The sequence below is a fragment of the Nelumbo lutea genome, chromosome 1 (assembly GCF_056320005.1).
Source record: "Nelumbo lutea isolate HS-2025 chromosome 1, American lotus-T2T, whole genome shotgun sequence".
NCBI classification, from domain to species: domain Eukaryota; kingdom Viridiplantae; phylum Streptophyta; class Magnoliopsida; order Proteales; family Nelumbonaceae; genus Nelumbo; species Nelumbo lutea.
The window spans coordinates 36101376-36119979 of NC_142684.1; the positions used below are offsets into that span (position 1 = coordinate 36101376).

General features: G+C 36.5%; 1 protein-coding gene across 1 annotated transcript; it reads right to left on the reverse strand.

Annotated features, from left to right (window-relative positions):
• Positions 1 to 1085: 1085 nt before the first annotated feature.
• Positions 1086 to 18082, reverse strand: LOC148874273 (ras-related protein RABB1c-like). The gene is made up of 6 exons (XM_088960836.1): positions 17599 to 18082; positions 14866 to 15005; positions 2579 to 2661; positions 1769 to 1973; positions 1574 to 1642; positions 1086 to 1416 (listed from the first exon to the last, which is right to left on the reverse strand). Exons 1-6 carry the CDS (start codon positions 17642 to 17644, stop codon positions 1324 to 1326), a joined length of 636 nt encoding a protein of 211 aa, XP_088816962.1. The 5' UTR covers positions 17645 to 18082; the 3' UTR covers positions 1086 to 1323.
• Between the last annotated feature and the right edge of the window lie 522 nt (positions 18083 to 18604).

Sequence of the window (18604 nt, forward strand, 5' to 3'; positions counted from 1 at the left end):
GCATCATTTCCAAACGCAGTCTAAGCGTTTCAAGAAAAAGAGAAGAGAAACCATAAGACTTATTTCAAACGCTGGCCAGATATTCTGGAAAATAGTCAAAGCAAATTAAGCACTTTTTAATGCATGAAAAGATGAATTGGGTCGATTCTCTGTCCACAATCCACACCACAAAATGATGTCTTACTGCCAATTCTTTTTTCTTTATTGGTAGGGAATAGAGATTAAAAGTTGGGGGTGCAACTTCGGAGTTCTGATGAATTGTGCATTAATATTGATTTGATGCACCCAGAAATAAAATAGGGAGAAGTATAAATAGGCCTAATACAGATTTCTGATTTCCACTGCAGAACAAAATATGGCATTGCCTTGGAATTAAAACTTCAGAGTTCTCATTAATATTGATTTGACTGCACCCAGAAATAAAATATGGCATTGCCTGGAATATCCTACTGCCAATTCGGCAATTCCTTTTGTATGGGGTCTGTTCTCATTGCGGGCGATGGCATTATTAAAAGAAAAAGAAAAAATCTAGAGATGAAATTATCAACTAGGAAATGTGAAGGATTGGCCCAAGGACTCCTTTTCTTTTATTATAAATGATATCTTTTTAATTACAATGATCTGTCTGTGAACTTTGTTAGTCGCTTCGGAAATGAGGCAGCTCATGCCTTGGCTTTTCGTGGTTTTGATTGCAATGTATTCTTTCATATAAACCATTAAATTAAAACATGTATTTCTTGTGCAATTTATACCTTATTGACAATTATTTCAATCTTAGATTCAGTCTATATTGTATTTGTGGGATTTGTGAAAACATCCAAACGTAACCAGATCTTTACAAAGTATCCATAAGCATCCAGAGCATACCATGATACATGTTGCAGCATACCAATCAATGCCGATATTGCGATATCTAAGGATGTTTCTTCCATCTAGCCATCGGTCATGGTCAAGGTTTGAGGGTAGGTCAGAATCTGGAACCAACTTACTTATCAGCATACTACAGGAGCATGTAGTATTAATGTGTATTAAAGTTCTAGTTAAATTGAACTGGAGGGCGGGGGGGGGTGGATCAGTGAAGTAAGTTTCCTTGACATGTAGATACAATTTGACTGAATGAAACTCAAATTTACAAGCAATCAAGTAATCAATCAACAGGAAAAAAAATACAAAGGGAATTGTACAGATATTTAACGTTAACCATATTTCAGAAATCAATGCCTAGATCCCTATAGTAGAACAACTAGTCCACGCAACCAGAGGATATACTGTCACTATAAAACTAGTACAAGGGGTTTGACTTGATAAGTGGGTTCACAAATTTTAACTGCAACAACCCCCTGCTTGAGAAGCGGACCCGTCCCTGCCTCCTGATGGCCCTGGTATTCCTCCATATCCGACTTTTATTCCATATGACTGCAGCAAAAAAAGACAAGGACAGCAAGTATCAGAAGGTTCATTCTCCTCCAAGAAATTGCAAGAATAATTACAAGTCATTTGATACATCGAAGGAAAGCCAGTATCACATCTTCTACAACACGTAAGTTACTCCAAAGGGCAAAAGAAAGTTAACCTCATTGGACACATCAAAGACCCCTTCCTGAATCTTCTTATAGATAGTTGCAGCTGTGCTTATGAATGCCTACATAAAATTACAAATCATCTTTATATAAAAAGGAAAACAGATATTGGTAACCAAAGCTTATACAGTAACTGTTGAAAGAAAGAAGCTTCTAATAGCTCTCATAGAAGTAGAAAGGTTTATTACCTCCTCAACATTCTGTGCAGTTTTTGCAGAAGCCTCCATGAATATCAACCCATTCTCCTTGGCAAACTGTTCGCCTTCTTCTGTGCTCACTGCCCTTCTGTGAGCAAGATCACACTTGTTGCCAATAAGCATAATTGTCATGTTTGCATTTGCATGCTGTCTTGCATCTTCAAGCCAGCTAGCCAAATGATTAAAAGTTTCTCTCCTAAAAAATGGAAACAATAAATGAAATACAAGGGTATAACCAACAACATACAGCCTTTAAAGGACTAATACTAAGATTACGTAGAAACCCACATATTGCCTATTTGATTTTTCTAAAGTCCTATCTATGTGTGTGTTAGAGAAAGAGAGAAAGACCTTTTTATTCATATCACAATCCACTTATAAAACAACTCTGCAGCCTGTGGAACTAACAATTTTTTAACTTAAAAAGTATCCCCGGCTCCTTTTAGTATAGATTTCGAAATGCTGCAACCAATGTCACAGGACATGCACAAAATGCCTGAAGTTAGCAACCCAAATCTCTCCCCTTTATTCTCAATTGAAAATACCAAAAGACTGCTTTAGGTTGCTTGCTAATGTGTGCTAATATTATTGGGTTGCCTCAAGTTTGTTCTGTGACATTGATTGCAGTAGATGCAAAATCAGATTGCTATTTGTAATTTAATATTGGGGACTAATCAATAAAAGTTTGGCTGATAAAATAAATATAATACAATCTGTTGCTTCTATGTCTCCATTCAAGTCACATATTGTTCCAAACATGGATGTCCTTGTCACATAGTTTCACAATTCAAAAAGTAGTACCTGGTGATATCATAGACTAGCAGAGCACCTGCAGCCCCCCTGTAGTAAGACCTTGTGATCGATCTGAATGATTCTTGACCAGCCTGATATATTCCATGGTAACTTCAGCATTATAAAATTATAACGTTGGTGGACAATAACTAACTTAACTTCAGAATTATTATACCAGGGTTTTATACAATTCAAATAAATACAATTGCATTTTGTAATTAAAATAAATGAATAAAGGGTGAATACTCAAGTATGGAATACTGCAATTATTAACCACATCAAATTCCCAAATTAAAATGGAGAACTTCTGCAAGAGTGTAAGTTGCAGCCAGGTTCCCATGATATATCAAGCAGTAATGTTGCAATACTTACAATCAAGTTATTAGAGTTCATTCTATGCATAGATACTTGACCAAGTTCCAGCTTTACAAATTAATGTTTTAAAAAGAGTTATACTTGTCAATGTCAATTAATTACTAAGGATCCTCCTTGTTACAGAAATCGTCCAAGCCACTAATTCCTTTCCTTCACTAATCAAAATTCAAAATAAACCTGGAGATATTCTAATTCTAAGACCAAAATAAAGTATTTAAGCTACAAATATTGCAATTAGCCTATCGTTTATGAGAGTTATTTAAGTAAAAAATGCCCTTTGTTTAAATGTAACAGCCTTTGACTAATTACTTTAAAGTTATTGTTCCACTTGAAAGCCTTAAATTTCCAATCCAAACTGTTCATCTGATACACAATCATTATTTTAACCATGTGATCATATCTATTTTTCATTTCAGCCACATATCCAACCATGTATTGATCTTTAACCATGTGGATGGAAGCAATTCTTTCTTCCCTTAAAACAAAAAAAATAAAAGGTGCTATAAAAGGAGGCTCCCTCTGACTGAAACCAGGAAAGTGAAGGGTGGAAGTAGCACATAATGTCAATTTCTCTGGCCCTTCCACTTCAGCTGCTTCATATAAAAAAATAACACCCATTATTGTTGAGTCCAAACAGATGACCTACCCTTTTTTTTTCTTCTAAGAGGAAAAAGAATTAGAATAAAAACTTTTGGCACCACAGCCAATTAGTTGATTATTATTAGAAAGCTTGCTATTTTCTAGGTACATCCATATAACTTGGGCTTGGTATACAAATTACTATCAAAATAAGAAACTGCAAGGGATGTGAACCCATGTTTCCTGTGGGTGACTCACCAAAGAGATTGATCATTATCAGCTGGTCAGGCCATTGGGTTGATCCTGTATCACTCCATTACATCAGCTGAAGTCATAAACAACGTAGTGAAAACCAGACCAGCCAATGGAACAGGAAAAAGGCTTGGTATAGGAACCACTGTTGAGACAAGCAATTATAAGGGGCATAACCCATGTTTCTTGTGGGTGTATCACCGCAGAGATTAGTCAATATCAGCTGGTCTCTGTTGCATCAGCTGAAGACAAAGAATTGAAAACCAGACTAGACGATGGAACAGGAAAGAGGCCTAGTATCAGTGACTATCCAAAATAAAAACAAGGCCTGGTAAGAGTTTTTCCCAGTTTAACCAAGTAATTAAACCTTAAAACTGCCAAAAACTGAACTGTTCCCATTAAACCAGATTTCGGACTTGTTCTGGTTTCCAGAGCATTGGTAATAATAGAAGGAAACAAGAAACGGAAAAAAAAATCCAAAGTATCAACTAGGAGAAAATAAAAATTAAAAAGAAGAGGCCATATTTGTTCAAAGTCTGGAAATAGTGGTTAAAATCAACAAATCCATCATCTTTAAACACCTGCAATTCCATTTGTCCTTAAGGGGACATTGCTCGGTGTACTGGTAAAATTTCGGGCTGACTAGTGTTAGAACATGGATTAGGATCTGAAAGCAGCCACTTTACACAAAAAAAGTAAAAGAAAAAAAAGGCAAATATTAGGTCCACATCCAATCTCCCTCCCCAGACCCCAGATAGATTGGACCAACATTGGGTAATGGCCTTTTTGATACCATTTTCCCTAAAAATAGAAAGAAATTCTATCACATTGCACATGATTTTGGTGCATTCAGGACCAAATCCTTACATTGAAGTCTATTATTTCTCAACATTCCTAGTTTATGTGAAGACGATCTGTTTTTTGTAATTCGCCATTATTCGTGCATTGGAAACATATGCACTTTGCACCCTTCCATTAAAATAAAATTAAGGGTCCGTTTGGTTCGCAGCCGGGATCGGAATCGGAATGGCATCTATTCCCATAGTCTGTTTGGTTCAGACAGGATGGGAATGGGAATTGGAATCAGCAGGAATGAGATTTCATTCCCAAGGGAGGGGCAGGGAATGGCCATTCCCTCAAATGGGGGAATGCCATTCCAGCAGGAATGGGAATGGGATTCCAATTCTGCCCAACCAAACAGTAGGAATCGGAATAGCCCATTCTGATTCCGATTCCAGACCCCTATTCCTGCGAACAAAACGGGGCCTAAATTTCTCAAACATCTCTTTATTTACAAGCACAACAAACAACTACAGCTGGCATTTCTTTTAGGATCAATATGAAAACTTTATTTTCCAATTCCACCCAACCAAACAGTTGGAACCGGAATAGCCCATTCTGATTCCCATTCCAAACCCCTATTCCTGTGAACCAAAGAGGGCCTAAATTTCTCAAACATCTCTTTATTTAAAAGCACAACAGAATTAAAAAAACAACTACAGTTGGCATTTCTTTTAGGATCAATATGAAAACTTTATTAATTTGAAGAAAGTACAAAATTACAACATTAAACCAAGCAGGGAAGAGAAAAACCATGGTATGGCCACTTAGTGGTGAGCAAGAAAAACTGAACAACCAAACCAAACTGACAAGACTGAACTGAAAATTAACTGAACCGATCGGTATACATATATTTCTATATATTATATGTATATTATATATATTTATATATATATATATTATATTTTCTATATATTATAAATTAACAAAATATGCATTATATATATAAATACATATTTATAATATATAATATATATTATTTATTATTTAAGATATAATATTTTGTATATTTCTAGTTTTTATTATATATTTGTATATTTTTATAATATATTCTATAAATATAAAAAAACTGAAAAAACCGACGAACCGAACTGACAGTTAACTGGTTCGGTTGAGCACCCCTAGCCACTATTACTAGGAGTCTACTGGTTTACAACAAGTGCAAGAGAATATGAAGATGGAAGAGATGGAAATCAATGCAGTTTGTTCCTCTCAAACACAGTTCATTTTTCTTTAAAAAAATCAGCTCATTTCTCTCAAAGAAATCTGACATTTAATTTATTTTCCATCAATTGGGCTTTCCTGAGTAAATTTCTTTTTGCATCACACATTATAATCATCATTTTCCTTAATAACCAATTGATGTACCCAGTTATATTGCAGACATGCAGAAATTAGATTCTTCAGAAGAATTTTAAACAAGTTGCACAGAATTAAATGTGTTTCAGATTTTTCCACTTTTTGAAGTCATCAGGTTGAACAGTTAATATAAACTCCAAACACTAACAGACAGTACTGCTGATGCAAGAGCTGAAGAGTCAAAATTGGAATTTTATGATATTTTGTGTATTTCTGTATTTTTGGACAATAGGGGTATTTTTGTCACTTGTACAATTTTCTGTCGAGTCCATTGATAGGGTTTAATTTGTCTAGTTATAGTTTTTTATGTTTAAAATTTCAGAGTCATTGCATAAGTAGGATTAAAGTTATTGAGTCTTCTTTGAATTGAAATAGGATATGACAACTTAGTTTGAGTCCTCAGATTATTGAGTCTAACAGTTTGACTCCTAAGACTATTATGAGTCTAACAGTTTGATTCCTAGGATTATTACAAGTTTAGAGTCTATAATATGTATGGACGTTTTACACAAAGGCAATGAATTATATTGACTTTTCTTCAGCTTATGCTAGCTATGGTGAGTGATTCTAGGCACCCTGTGAGTGATTCCAGGTATTTTCTCTCTTCTTTCTCTCCCTATTTTCTCTCTTATTCCTTCAAGAAGCCATTACAGCCATTGACAGCCATAAAACTCTGATCAAGAAGACCATTCAACATTCTCTAAGGACTAGAACTGAACTAGTCCTACATCAGTTGGTATCAGAACTAATGGTTCATTCACTATGTTCTCACAAAGTGATCGTTTCTATAGGCCTAGGGTATCTTCTAAACAATCTTACAGGTCTAGAATCAATGATGATTGGGTTTCTAAACCATATGAAGGGTCTTTGGTTGACTTATTTGAGAAGATGGTGGAAGAAAACAGATCTAAAAATGTTAACTACGGGAGTAAGGTTTTCAAACATGTTAGAGGAGAAAGGGAAATACCAGATTTCAAAGGAGATGATGATCTACAAGTATTCTTTGATTGGGTTTCTGAATTAGAAGAATATTTTTAGTGGCATGATATGTTTGACAAACAAAGGATTAGATTTGAATGCATGAAATTGATGGGTCATGCTACTAAAGTATGGTGGAGAGCTCTTGAGCAACGACTAAAAAATAGAGGTGATGATCCTACTAGTACATGGACAAAAATGAAGAGGTGTTTGCAAGAAAAATACACCCAATTGGACTTCCATTATAATCTATATATGGAGTTGACTAATTTCAAGCAAGAGAAGCAGCAGCACGTTACAACAAAGAACTTGAAGTCAATGGGAATAAGGTACAAAGTTGAAAAGAAAGTAGATGATTCCTTGCATGCTGATGCCTATCCTAGAGCTGAAGTTGAGGATGAAGCTAAAGAAGAATTTACGGCTAAAGAAGTTGTAGATATTAAAAATCAAGAGGGTGCAGTCCAAGAAAAAACAGAAATTGCTGGAGTTTCCAACACTCATGATCAGCTTGAGGTCGATGGTCAAGAAACCAAAGCTTTTCTCTTAGAAAGAGCCTTCAGTGTAAAGGAGGTCCATGAAGCAATTTTCTCGATGGATAGATCTAAAGCTCTGGCTTAGGATGGTTTTTCAATGGCTTTCTATTAAGGTTGTTGAGAAATCTTGAAAGATGATTTAATGGATGTATTTGTTGAGTTGTATCAGAAAGGGAAATTCTCTCTAGGAGAAAATGCAACCTTTATTGCTCTAGTGCCAAAAAAGAAAGATGCCAAAACCCCTAAGGATTACAGACCGATAAGTCTTGTGGGTAGCATGTACAAAATCATTGCTAAAGTTCTGGCTGGTTGGTTGAAGACAGTCTTGCCCTTTGTTATTTCTCAAAACCAAGGAGCTTTTGTAGAAGGGAGATAAATAGTGGATCAAATCTTAGTGGCAAATGAATGTGTGGCAGCTAAGAAAAAACAAGGTGGCAAAGGTTCGATTTGTAAATTGGACTTAGAAAAAGCTTATGATATGGTGGATTGGTCCTTCTTGTTGAATCTCATGGAAAAGATGGGTTTAGGTGAAAGATGGAGATTGTGAATCAAAGAATGTATTAGCTCGGCACACTTCTCTATCCTCTTAAATGGGGTAGCAAAGGACTTCTTCCCGACTAAAAGAGGACTAAGGGTGATCTGTTATCCCCATTTTTATTTACTTTTGTGGTTGAGGTTCTGAGTAGACAAATCATCAAGGCTGACTAAGAAAATCAGTTTAAAGGCTAGAGGATTGGTAGTTCAGAAGTGATGGTGTCTCACTTGCAATTTGCAGATGATACAGTCATTTTCTGTGAGAGTTGTGATGAATCCAGTTTGAAGAATCTGAAAATTTTGGTGGACAAGTTCAACAGGTCTCCAAACTAAAAGTAAATTGGGGAAAAAGTTGTATAGCTGGAATAAACATAAGGGAGGGGGACATCCAAGCCATGGCAAATTTGCTAGGCTGTGAAGTGAAAATTTGGCCTTTAGAATACGTAGGTATGCCCTTGGGGGAAACCCGAAAACTGAAAGCTTTTGGGAAGCTAATTTTAGAGAGATTCACAAAGAAGTTGGCAATGTGGAAGAGAAATTATATTTCCTTCGGGGGAAGAATCACCTTGATAAAATCCACCCTAGCAAACCTGCCCACCTATTTCCTCTCCACCTTTAAGATCCCAGTGAAAATAGCAAGGAAGTTGGAGAAGATAATGAGGGATTTTTTGTAGGAACTTGGTGATCAAAAGAGGGATCATTTAGTGAAGTGGGAGCAAGTCTGTAAACCTAAGGAGCAAGGTGGCCTAGGTATTGGGAACATCTTACAGAAAAATAAGGCCCTCCTAGGTAAATGGCTGTGGAGATTCCCTTGTGAAGATCGGTTGTGGCACAGGGTCATTAAGAGCATTCATGGTGAAGCAGAAAATGGCTGGGATGCAAAACTAGCTTCCAATGCAGCTCTGAATTCCCCCTGGAAGGCAATCTTTGAGGTGGTACCAACCTTTCTTCAATTTATCCGTTTCGATGTTGGGTGTGGCAATAAAGTTTTATTCTGGGAAGACCTTTAGGTTGGGGATTTGCCTTTTAAGGTTAAATTTTCGAACCACTACTCTTTATCAAACCTTAAAAACAAACTTGTTGCTAGGGTTGGCATATTTTCAGACTTGGGTATCTCTTGGGACTTTGGCTTTAGAAGGGGGCTAAGGGAAAATGAATGTGAGTCTCTATTGCTTTTGCTATCAACCCTTGAGAAGGTCTATTTAGATCAAACTACAGTTGATAGTAGAGTCTGGCCCCCAACTCCTGATGGTTTATTTTCTTGTTCCTCTTTCTTCGGTTTGCTCACTCATTCTGATCCTTTGGGGGTGAACTTTCCAGTGAGAGAAATCTGGTGTAAACCGATCCCTCATAAAGTACAAGCCTTTTGTTGGGAAGTGTTTCTAGGGAAGGTAAACACTTGTGATGTGCTACAAAAAAGAAGGCCAAACAAATGCCTCTCTCCTCATGTGTGAGTCCTTTGTAAGAATTGTAAGGATTGTTTGTTCTCTCTTTAGATGCAGATGGGCTTCCCCACAAGATGTGGTAAGTCTATTCAGCCCATCCTTCTTGAGGCAACAGAAGAAAAGAGGAAAGTGCTTATGGAAGGCAGCAAGAGCTGCTGTGGTATGGACTATATGGGAGGAAAGAAACCAAAGACTCTTCTCTGAAAAAAAGTAAATCAGAGGAGGAAGTCATTGAAACCACAAAAATCAGAACTGCACATTGGATGATGACCATGGAACTATTTAAAAAATTCTCCATGAATAAGATTCTAAGAAGCTAGACTTAAGTAGCACAAACAGATGTACCCAAACAAGTTGTGAGAGCATAGTGGAAGCCACCTGCACTGAACAAACTAAAACAAAACTTTTATGGGAGTTCTTTTGGTAACCCGGGAAGGGCAAGTATAGGGGGTGTGATTAGAAATCATCTAGGTGAAGTTGTGGCACTCTTCTCAGGACCAATAGGTATTGGTGACTCAATATAGGCTGAATCTTTGGCTCTACTTCAAGGTTTAAAGATGGCTGAGCAGATTGGTACAACAGATTTAGAAATAGAAGGAGACTCACTGCTAGTCATTTCTTGGGCTAAAAACATCACATCAGCACCTTGGAAGCTCAAATTTATATACAGAGAAATTGACATAATTGCAAAGAGGTTCAACTCTCAGTTTGGTTGGGTCAAAAGGACTGCAAATGGGTTGGCGGACACCCTAGCAAAACAGGGGGCAAATAGATCTACCTTGTACTGGGCAGAACTGTAAATGTTTTGTAGTGTTTGCAGATTGGGTTAATTCATTCTGTAACCTATAATTATTGTATTTCAATATTTCTCTGTTATTAATAGAAGTATTTTTGCTGTTAAAAAAAACATGTTAAAGAGATTCGGGTGCAAGATACAAATGTGCTGATTGTAGTAGATCCTAATAAGGAAGTGACTTCCTAATAAGGAAGTGACTTTACCTTTCAAGTTCAACCAGAACTAATTCAAGAATTACAACTTGACATAGAACAAGTTCGACCAACATCAAAATGGAAGGAGTCCTAGAGTTTGTTGAAGAACCAAGGATAGCAGAACACATAGAGATGGTGATTCTAAGCTAGAGGTTGAAGGAAATGTTCCAAATGTTGCAGTTGAGAGTTTCTATAAGTGAGGGGAAGATTCATCACAATCGATGGTTGATGAATTCAGTATTCAAGAAACTAATGTTATTGATGATTTAACAAAGATGGTTATGGAGGGCAGTGTTTCAGAAATACATTTCTTTCAAGATCCTTTTCTAGTTCTGTGTGTGGCCTCTACTCTATAATCCAAGCACGTAGCTGTGGAAAGTCCTACTCCTTTTGTAATTGGGGGGCATATCAACTTTTCATCCTCAAGTTCTTCAAAACTCGAGGACAAGCTTTTTTGAACCGGGGGAGAATGATGCAGGAGCTGAAGAGTCAAAATTGGAATTTTATGATATTTTGTGTACTGCATTTTTGGACAATAGGGGTATTTTTGTCACTTTTGCAATATAGGGTTTAATATGTCTAGTTATAGTTTGTTATGTTCAAAATTTCAGAGTCATTGCATAAGTAGGATTAGAGTTATTGAGTCTTCTTTGAATTGAAATAGAATATGACAAATTAGTTTGAGTTCTACTCAGATTATTGAGTTTAACAGTTTGACTCCTAAGACTATAACGAGTCTAACAGTTTGACTCCTAGGATTATTATAAGTTTAGAGTCTATAAATGAATTATATTGAGTTTTACACAAAGGCAATGAATTATATTGAGTTTTCTTCAGCTTATGCTAGTTATGGTGAGCGACTCCCATGCCCTAGAGTGATTAGGCACCCTGTGAGTCATTCCAGGTATTTTCTCTCTTCTTTTTCTTATTCCTTCAAGAAGCCATTAGAACCATTGACAGCCATAAAACTCTGATAATAAGACCATTCAACATTCTCTAAGGACTAGAACTGAACTGGTCCTCCATCAACTGTCTTGTCATATTGTCCCAATCTGAACCAATGAATCAACTGACCCTTCAAGGATCATGATTCAAATCAACAAATGGAATAAACAGCCCAAGAGTTAGCTTGTTGAGTCTTCTCTTAAAATATCTGCTGGGACCACCACTTGATGAATTTTATATGGCAAAGTTGAGCTATATGGATGATGGTTGAAGAAAATACAGAATGGATTGGTCACACAAGACAGAGAAGGAGATGATAAACCAGATTGTCAAGCATTGCACATGCATCATGTTTATTAGATTATTAGTATACCACTGAGATTTACCCCCCACATATAGCAATTAGGTACCTTACATAATCCTCATCCTTGTAAGAGATCCACTTGTAAGGGAGTCTCCTTTCACTCTAAAGAACCAATCAGTATCTTGAGACAAGAAACTGAAATCAATGAATAAAATAAAATACAAAGATAGAATTGAAACAATGCACATCGGAACTTATTTATATTTCACATACGTCTACTTTAAATTTCTATTCTTTTCATGGATGTTTCTTTTCTTTGTTGATGTGCAAGGAATCACTTTGACACAATTTTTTCCATTTTTATCAAAAGCTCAAATGCAGAAGTACCTTTCATTAGGCTGATAAAAAAAAAGGTACCCTTCATTAGATCAATCATCCATGTTACCAAGCAACAAATATACCAGTAGAAGGTCTAGCACAATGCTAATAATCTCATGCTAAATGATAGTTACCTCATAGAGGTTTATAATTGGCTAGGAAAAAAATGAAAAGGAAAGTCTGTAAAATTTTAAGTTAATGGTAAGAGTATCGGGGAAACATATCAATGGTAGAAGCAGCAGATGTCTAGGATGAAGGGATGGGAGAACCATCATATGGATGGCTGAACTTTGCAGGAAAGTTGGGGCGAAATTTCAAAAATTTCTTTACTCCCATTCGAGAATCCTATTCCCAGTTTAGAAAACTGCATTTTCAAGGTTCGTTCATGTAACCAAACCGGACCAAATCTGAAACCAAATTAAGGGAAGGATACACCTGATACATAATCCACACAAGAATGCTCCTCCCAACGTAGGTGTTTACGCCCAAAGAGTGTACCAAATCCTCTCTCCACTGAAGATGACACAACTTAAGATGAGGTAGGATCAACAGGTAGTTCTTCACCAAGAACTAGTGATTCTTCAGCAATATCAAGATCAAATCTTGATCCAATCCAAGAACTGGAGATCGAAAAGGGTAGGGCAACAAGAGCAGAAGGCAAGAGCAGTCTAATTGTGTTGTCTTCTCTTTGTATTCAGCGAATGTGTCTTTGGAGGTTCGCCTTACTCTCTTATTTATAGCCTTAAAGAGACAATTTCCTAATCTCATTAGGAGTTTCCTGATCCAAATCTTTTATTTGGATCTGGACTCTTTAAGTGATAAGGACAATCCCTTATCTTATCTGCAGATAAAGATCAACCTTCCTAATCAAATTAGGAGTTCCTTTGATTGAAATCTTTATTTGGATTTGGACCCTTTAAGTGGATAAGGATAATCCCTTATCTTATCTGCTGATCCAAATCCCAGATCCGCCCCTATTTAATTAATCTAATTAACCCAGTTCAAAATGAACTTTTAGGCCCATTAAGCTTTTAGGATCACATCCTATTTAATGCTGGCTAGTTTGACTCTCTTTGTATGGTGTGGGACCTTATCATTGATCTACACATCAGCCACATGGGTTCAGCTTAGCCTCTATTATAAAGCCTGACCGAATTCACTGCTAAATGTAGTGAACCCCTGAGTCCATCACTATGGGCTCTTAATGGGCCCAACATTTACATTAAACGGTCCTTGGGTCCAACCATCTTATGAAGGCCCAATGACTGCAAGCAGATGCTAGATTAGCCCATCAGGTATAATCCTCAATGGTCTTACACTTAACCTCTCAACCCATAATGATCAAACATTGCCCAGCAAGAGATGACCTCTCCCTCGGCTGCAAGGTGCAGTGCTACACTCTCTACTCACATGGATCCCGGAAATTAAAACCTTTTGCAAACATTTTGAAACCATAATATATATCTATATATATATATATGTATATCTATATAAATATATTTTGCAAAAACAAATTTCAACGGTTGAAATCAATTGCTGGTAGTTTAGGTTTCCATCAGAGAGAGTGCATCCCTGATCATTCACTTTGTCCGACAAAGGGGTTGATCATGTCACTAAGATCACCCACTCAGATGAATTCTCGAATTGTCCCAACATACCCAGGTTTTGACCCCTCTAAGGATCTCACTAATTGGTATATCAAAGACAGTCCAATCCGACACCTAGTGCGGTATCATAATCGAGTCTAGGGGTCAGGTGTAACATTCCAGTTTTGCCTATCTATCTCTAAGGTCCAGGGCAATACTGAAATTTTGGTTCGGTTCAGGGTTTCAAGAAAACCCACATTACATGTACCTCAGGTCTCACCCTGGCAGCTGAGACAAGCCACCCCAACTAACTTGGTGGTACATCAGTGTCGGCCTTGTCAGGATAAATCTCTCTAGATCTATCCAACGACTGTAAAGATTCTAAACTAACACGAGTCTTATATGTGTCTAGTTTAAGGGTATTACACAGAAACACACCATAATAACATGAATCAAATATGTACTTTATTTATTTACAATAAATGTCATAATGTACATCATGTTGATTGGAGCTAAGGGCATACACTGTCTAACATAGGAGACTAGGAGAAGGCTCAGCACTTAATTGAGAGTGGTGATGAATAAGATTAGGTTACATGTATAGACAAAAGTAAGGCATCAATAAGTGCTTCAAACTTCATTAAATCATGATGGCCCTTTAGTTAAGCAAGACAAACTTTTGCATGTCAACTTGCTAAGTATTTCACGAATTTATTGGAAATAATAAGAGTTTATGCAGATCACACTTTTGCCAACAAAGAATGAGCAATTAAAACAGATCAGGGACCATGCCATAACAAATAGAAGCCTCTACACATCAAGCGAAATGATAAACATGGGTAATTGGGAATCCAAGCAAATTAAGTATGGATTATTAGTTCAGAGATCAAGTTGATGTAATTGTGAAAACAGGATTTATTCTGCTGATACACTTTGGTGGGATATCATAGACAATTATGCAACAATATAAACTATAGCTAGAATATAGTATATCTAGAGATTATGAAAGTTACAGAAAGAAAAGTTTCTATCAGAATGGCAAAACTCAAAGCCAATTGTAGAGAACCAACAATAGTTTTTCTTAAAAGTTTAAGGTCATTAGCATTGAACTATCACAAACAAAGTGATCTCAACATTTTATTTTGCAACCAGCTTTTGTGATATGAAGAACCACAAGAAAGAGGGAGATAAAACAAACCGTGTCCCATATTTGCAACTTTATTGGCTTGTTATCAATAGTGATCATTCTGGCACCGAATTCAACGCCAATTGTTAAGTCATGCACTGGTTGGAACCGCTTGTCTGTGAACTGTAGAAGAAGACATGATTTCCCAACTCCTGTAAAACAAAATTGAGAGAAAAAAAGAACTATATAAATTGCATTACTCTTCCCTTTCTTCTTAAATCTAATTTAACATGTAAAGAAGACAGCAAAAGATAACGCCCAGGTAGATAGTACAAGAACACATGCATAAAAAGTAAGTGCAAGACCTGAAAGATTAACTAAATGACATAGATAATAACAGATACGACCACTGTCTATTTTTAAAATTAATTTAAACAACAAAGATGATATGCATAAGTCAAAAGGAAAAAGGTTTTCTAAACAGGTAAAGTAGGGAGCTTCTCTACACAGCCCAACCTATTTCTGACATGTGGAGGGTGCTGTGGCCAATCTAGACTGTCCACCGGATAGGGGAATGACTGAAATTGGCGAAGTGCGGGCCTAGGAATTCAGCAGTTCATATCAGCTGTGTAACCAACCTTGTTTTGAAGTTTTGCCAAGAACAAGAAGAACAACAAGAAGAAGAGCTTTAATTTAAAAATACCAGCAAAAGGGGGCTGGATTCTTAAAATTTTAATTCAGAAACAACAATAAGAGCGGTTTATGTTGGATATGCAGTATGCACCAAAGACTTTCAGGCTAAACTTCTCATCCTTTTTCTGACATTTTAACATTAGATCATCCTGAAAATATTCCACATGTCCAAGATAAACCACTCTCATTTCTGTTTTTGGATTTAAGTTTAAAAATTGCAATCCTTTTTGCTGGTATTTCTAAATAAGAGAACCAAAACATAGATTGTTAAAATCACTTGGAAATCTCCTATACAAAGTTGGGCATGGGTAGACATGGGATAGTCAGGAAAACGCATGTTAAAAGGGTCCTCCTCTGGTGGAGGATATGGATTAACCATAGCATCTCTCCACATATATGGACACAGGTTTGCTAGTTGAATTTCATTATACAAGTCTTAACCACTAAGAATCTTCAATATGGTGCTATGATTATTGGTCCAAAAAGGACCCACATTTTCCTCATCACCTGTTATGCATGAGGCAAGTTTCAGAGAAAAGGAAAACCCTTCCAGTATGTACAAATCAAGATATCTTTGTTGCAATTATCCTCATTGATCTTCTCAAAATCAGTTGATCTTAACACCCAAGATGGTCTCTTAGTCCTAACTGCTTGTTCTCTCTCCTCTTTCTTTAAGGTTCTCCATGGTAGTGTTCTTAGTCCTCCATGTCTCTGGTAGAAGCTATTTAGCCAAGCCCCATATATCCAAAATTAAAGCCATATGTTGGGTAGCAGTGCATATGAAGGGTTAAACATCTGAGATTTTCCAGCATAGATGAAAACCTTGAAAATCATGTTTTCATATTTGCATCTTGTGGAAGAAAAGTGTGATGCCACTATGCCAGTTAATCGCCTCTCTTTAGCTAATGGTGGCACAACTCTCTATGAATAACCCAACCCTATTTGGAGATGTTCTTCTATCACCTTGCACTAGGAGAGGATGTATTGTGCAAAGCAACAGAGATAGTATTCTTTGGAGAATTTGGGAGAATAGATGTTCAAATTTTCTCTTATATGGTCCAGCCTTCATATATTACTGTTAATATTGTCAGGGCTAGAGTAGCCAATTGGATCTTAAAAAGTGACAAGTTCATAGGCATCTTGATGGACTCAGTAAATCAGTGGTTAGAGGACAAAGCTTGTCATGCAAGAGTGCTCCCTTATGACACAAGGAGCTATTGAACTGAAGTTTGATGAGTGTTTTTATAGGAACCTGAAGATATGAAGTTGGTGGAGTCTTCGGAGAGTATGAGATAAAGTCATTTAAGTATTTTTCCAGCAAATAATGACCTTCAGATTTCTGGATTGATGTTCTCTTTAGACCTCAGTTGCTGGTATGCTGGTACTGAAAGGCTTTTTGAGAAGTGCTGGACTCTGAGACTATCAGAGAAGCCAAATGTTTTTATTTGTTGTTACATTTTCACATCTCCAATATGTGGGTCTGGCAGTGAAGTATTACCACTAAACAAGAAAAATAAAAGTGGGTTTTTGTGGAATCAAATTTGAATAAATCAAAAAACACCAATATGATCGCTGATTGCCGGTGGAGGATCCAAGATTATTCAACAGTGGAATAGAAAATTGAGAACAAAACATGGAAGATTTTATCGCTGAGCTCAAACGTTCAATTGTAGATATGGGTAGGTCTACATGCAATACTGAACTCAGCAGATCTCTATATTTGGGACATGGATCCTCAATCATGAATTAATCATACATGCATTCCGTGATTAAAACAGCCTAATTTGACTACACAGACATCCATCATAAATTAAAACACAGTTAAACCTATCAGGAACTTTTGAATCAGATAAACCCCAAATTCATAAATATGTGATCCATGTCCAAATTGAACATAAGCATGCACAGAGTACGAATATAGTGTTGGTAGAATTTGAGACGACGAAACTCATTGAAAATTTCATTTAGAAAAAATGCCCATATTCCTAAACAGTGTCCCATGTCCAAATCTAATACATGACTAGCAACCAATACAGAAAATGAAACGATTAGAGATCGTGATTCAAATAAATTTATAAGAAAAATATCGGGATGGTGATCAGAGTAAATTACCGGTGTCTCCGATGACTATATATTTGAAGAGATACGCGTACGACATCTTTGACAATTCTACTGAGAGAGAGAGGGGTGAAGATCTTGAAGAAGGTTTATTTCAACGGCGAAAGAGGAAGAATAGAAAAAACAAGACTGAGATGATTAATTTGTTTGAAAAAAGTAAGAATAAAGAAAGTGTGATAGACAGAAATAAAGAAGAGTTAATTATTATGATTATTATTATTATTGCTGCTACATAAACAAGTTGATTGAAATCAGAAGAGCGGTTTCATGAAAGCTTTATTCAAGAGAGAGAGAGATGTCTGCGTTGGATTCATAAGCCTACCCTCGCTGTCATTGTTCCAACCGTGAAGAAAACCAAGATAACTGAGAAGTAGGAATTAGGAATGGAGTTGAGTCACGTGCTAACCCAGTTTTCTAGCACATGCGTCAAGAGGATCAGGTAAAGATATGTAGATAACCCATCCGTGACCCGGCACACAAGGACCTAGAACCACAAGAAAATACTTTTAACCTTTTAGGGGTAGTGTAAGTTAATATTCGAATTTTCAAACGTGTCAGTGTAATATTTAAACTTTTGAAAAGTGGTAAGTTGGTCCCGACCGTCAGTTATTTGTTGAAAATATCAAAATTATTCTTTAAAAGAAGACGGTTTATTATCTTCTACCTTGAGATTGAATCGGTTATATTCAAAGAAAAATAGAGAAAAAACATGAAATATGATAGAGGGAAACAATATTTGAAAGTAAAAAAATAACTAGAGAAGAATGTGTTTCAGATCTAAAGGTAGAAGATAATGACTTCATTAGTCTAGAATCTCAAACACCTCAACTGGTTTAATCTCAAGGTAGAAGACAATGAACAATGTCTTCTTTTGAAGGGTAGTTTTGACATTTTCAAAAGATAACGATCAGTTAATGGTAGAGGGCAACTTAACACTTTTTGAAAGTTTAAGTAATGCAGTAACACATTTAAAAGTTCGAATACTAACTTGACACTACCC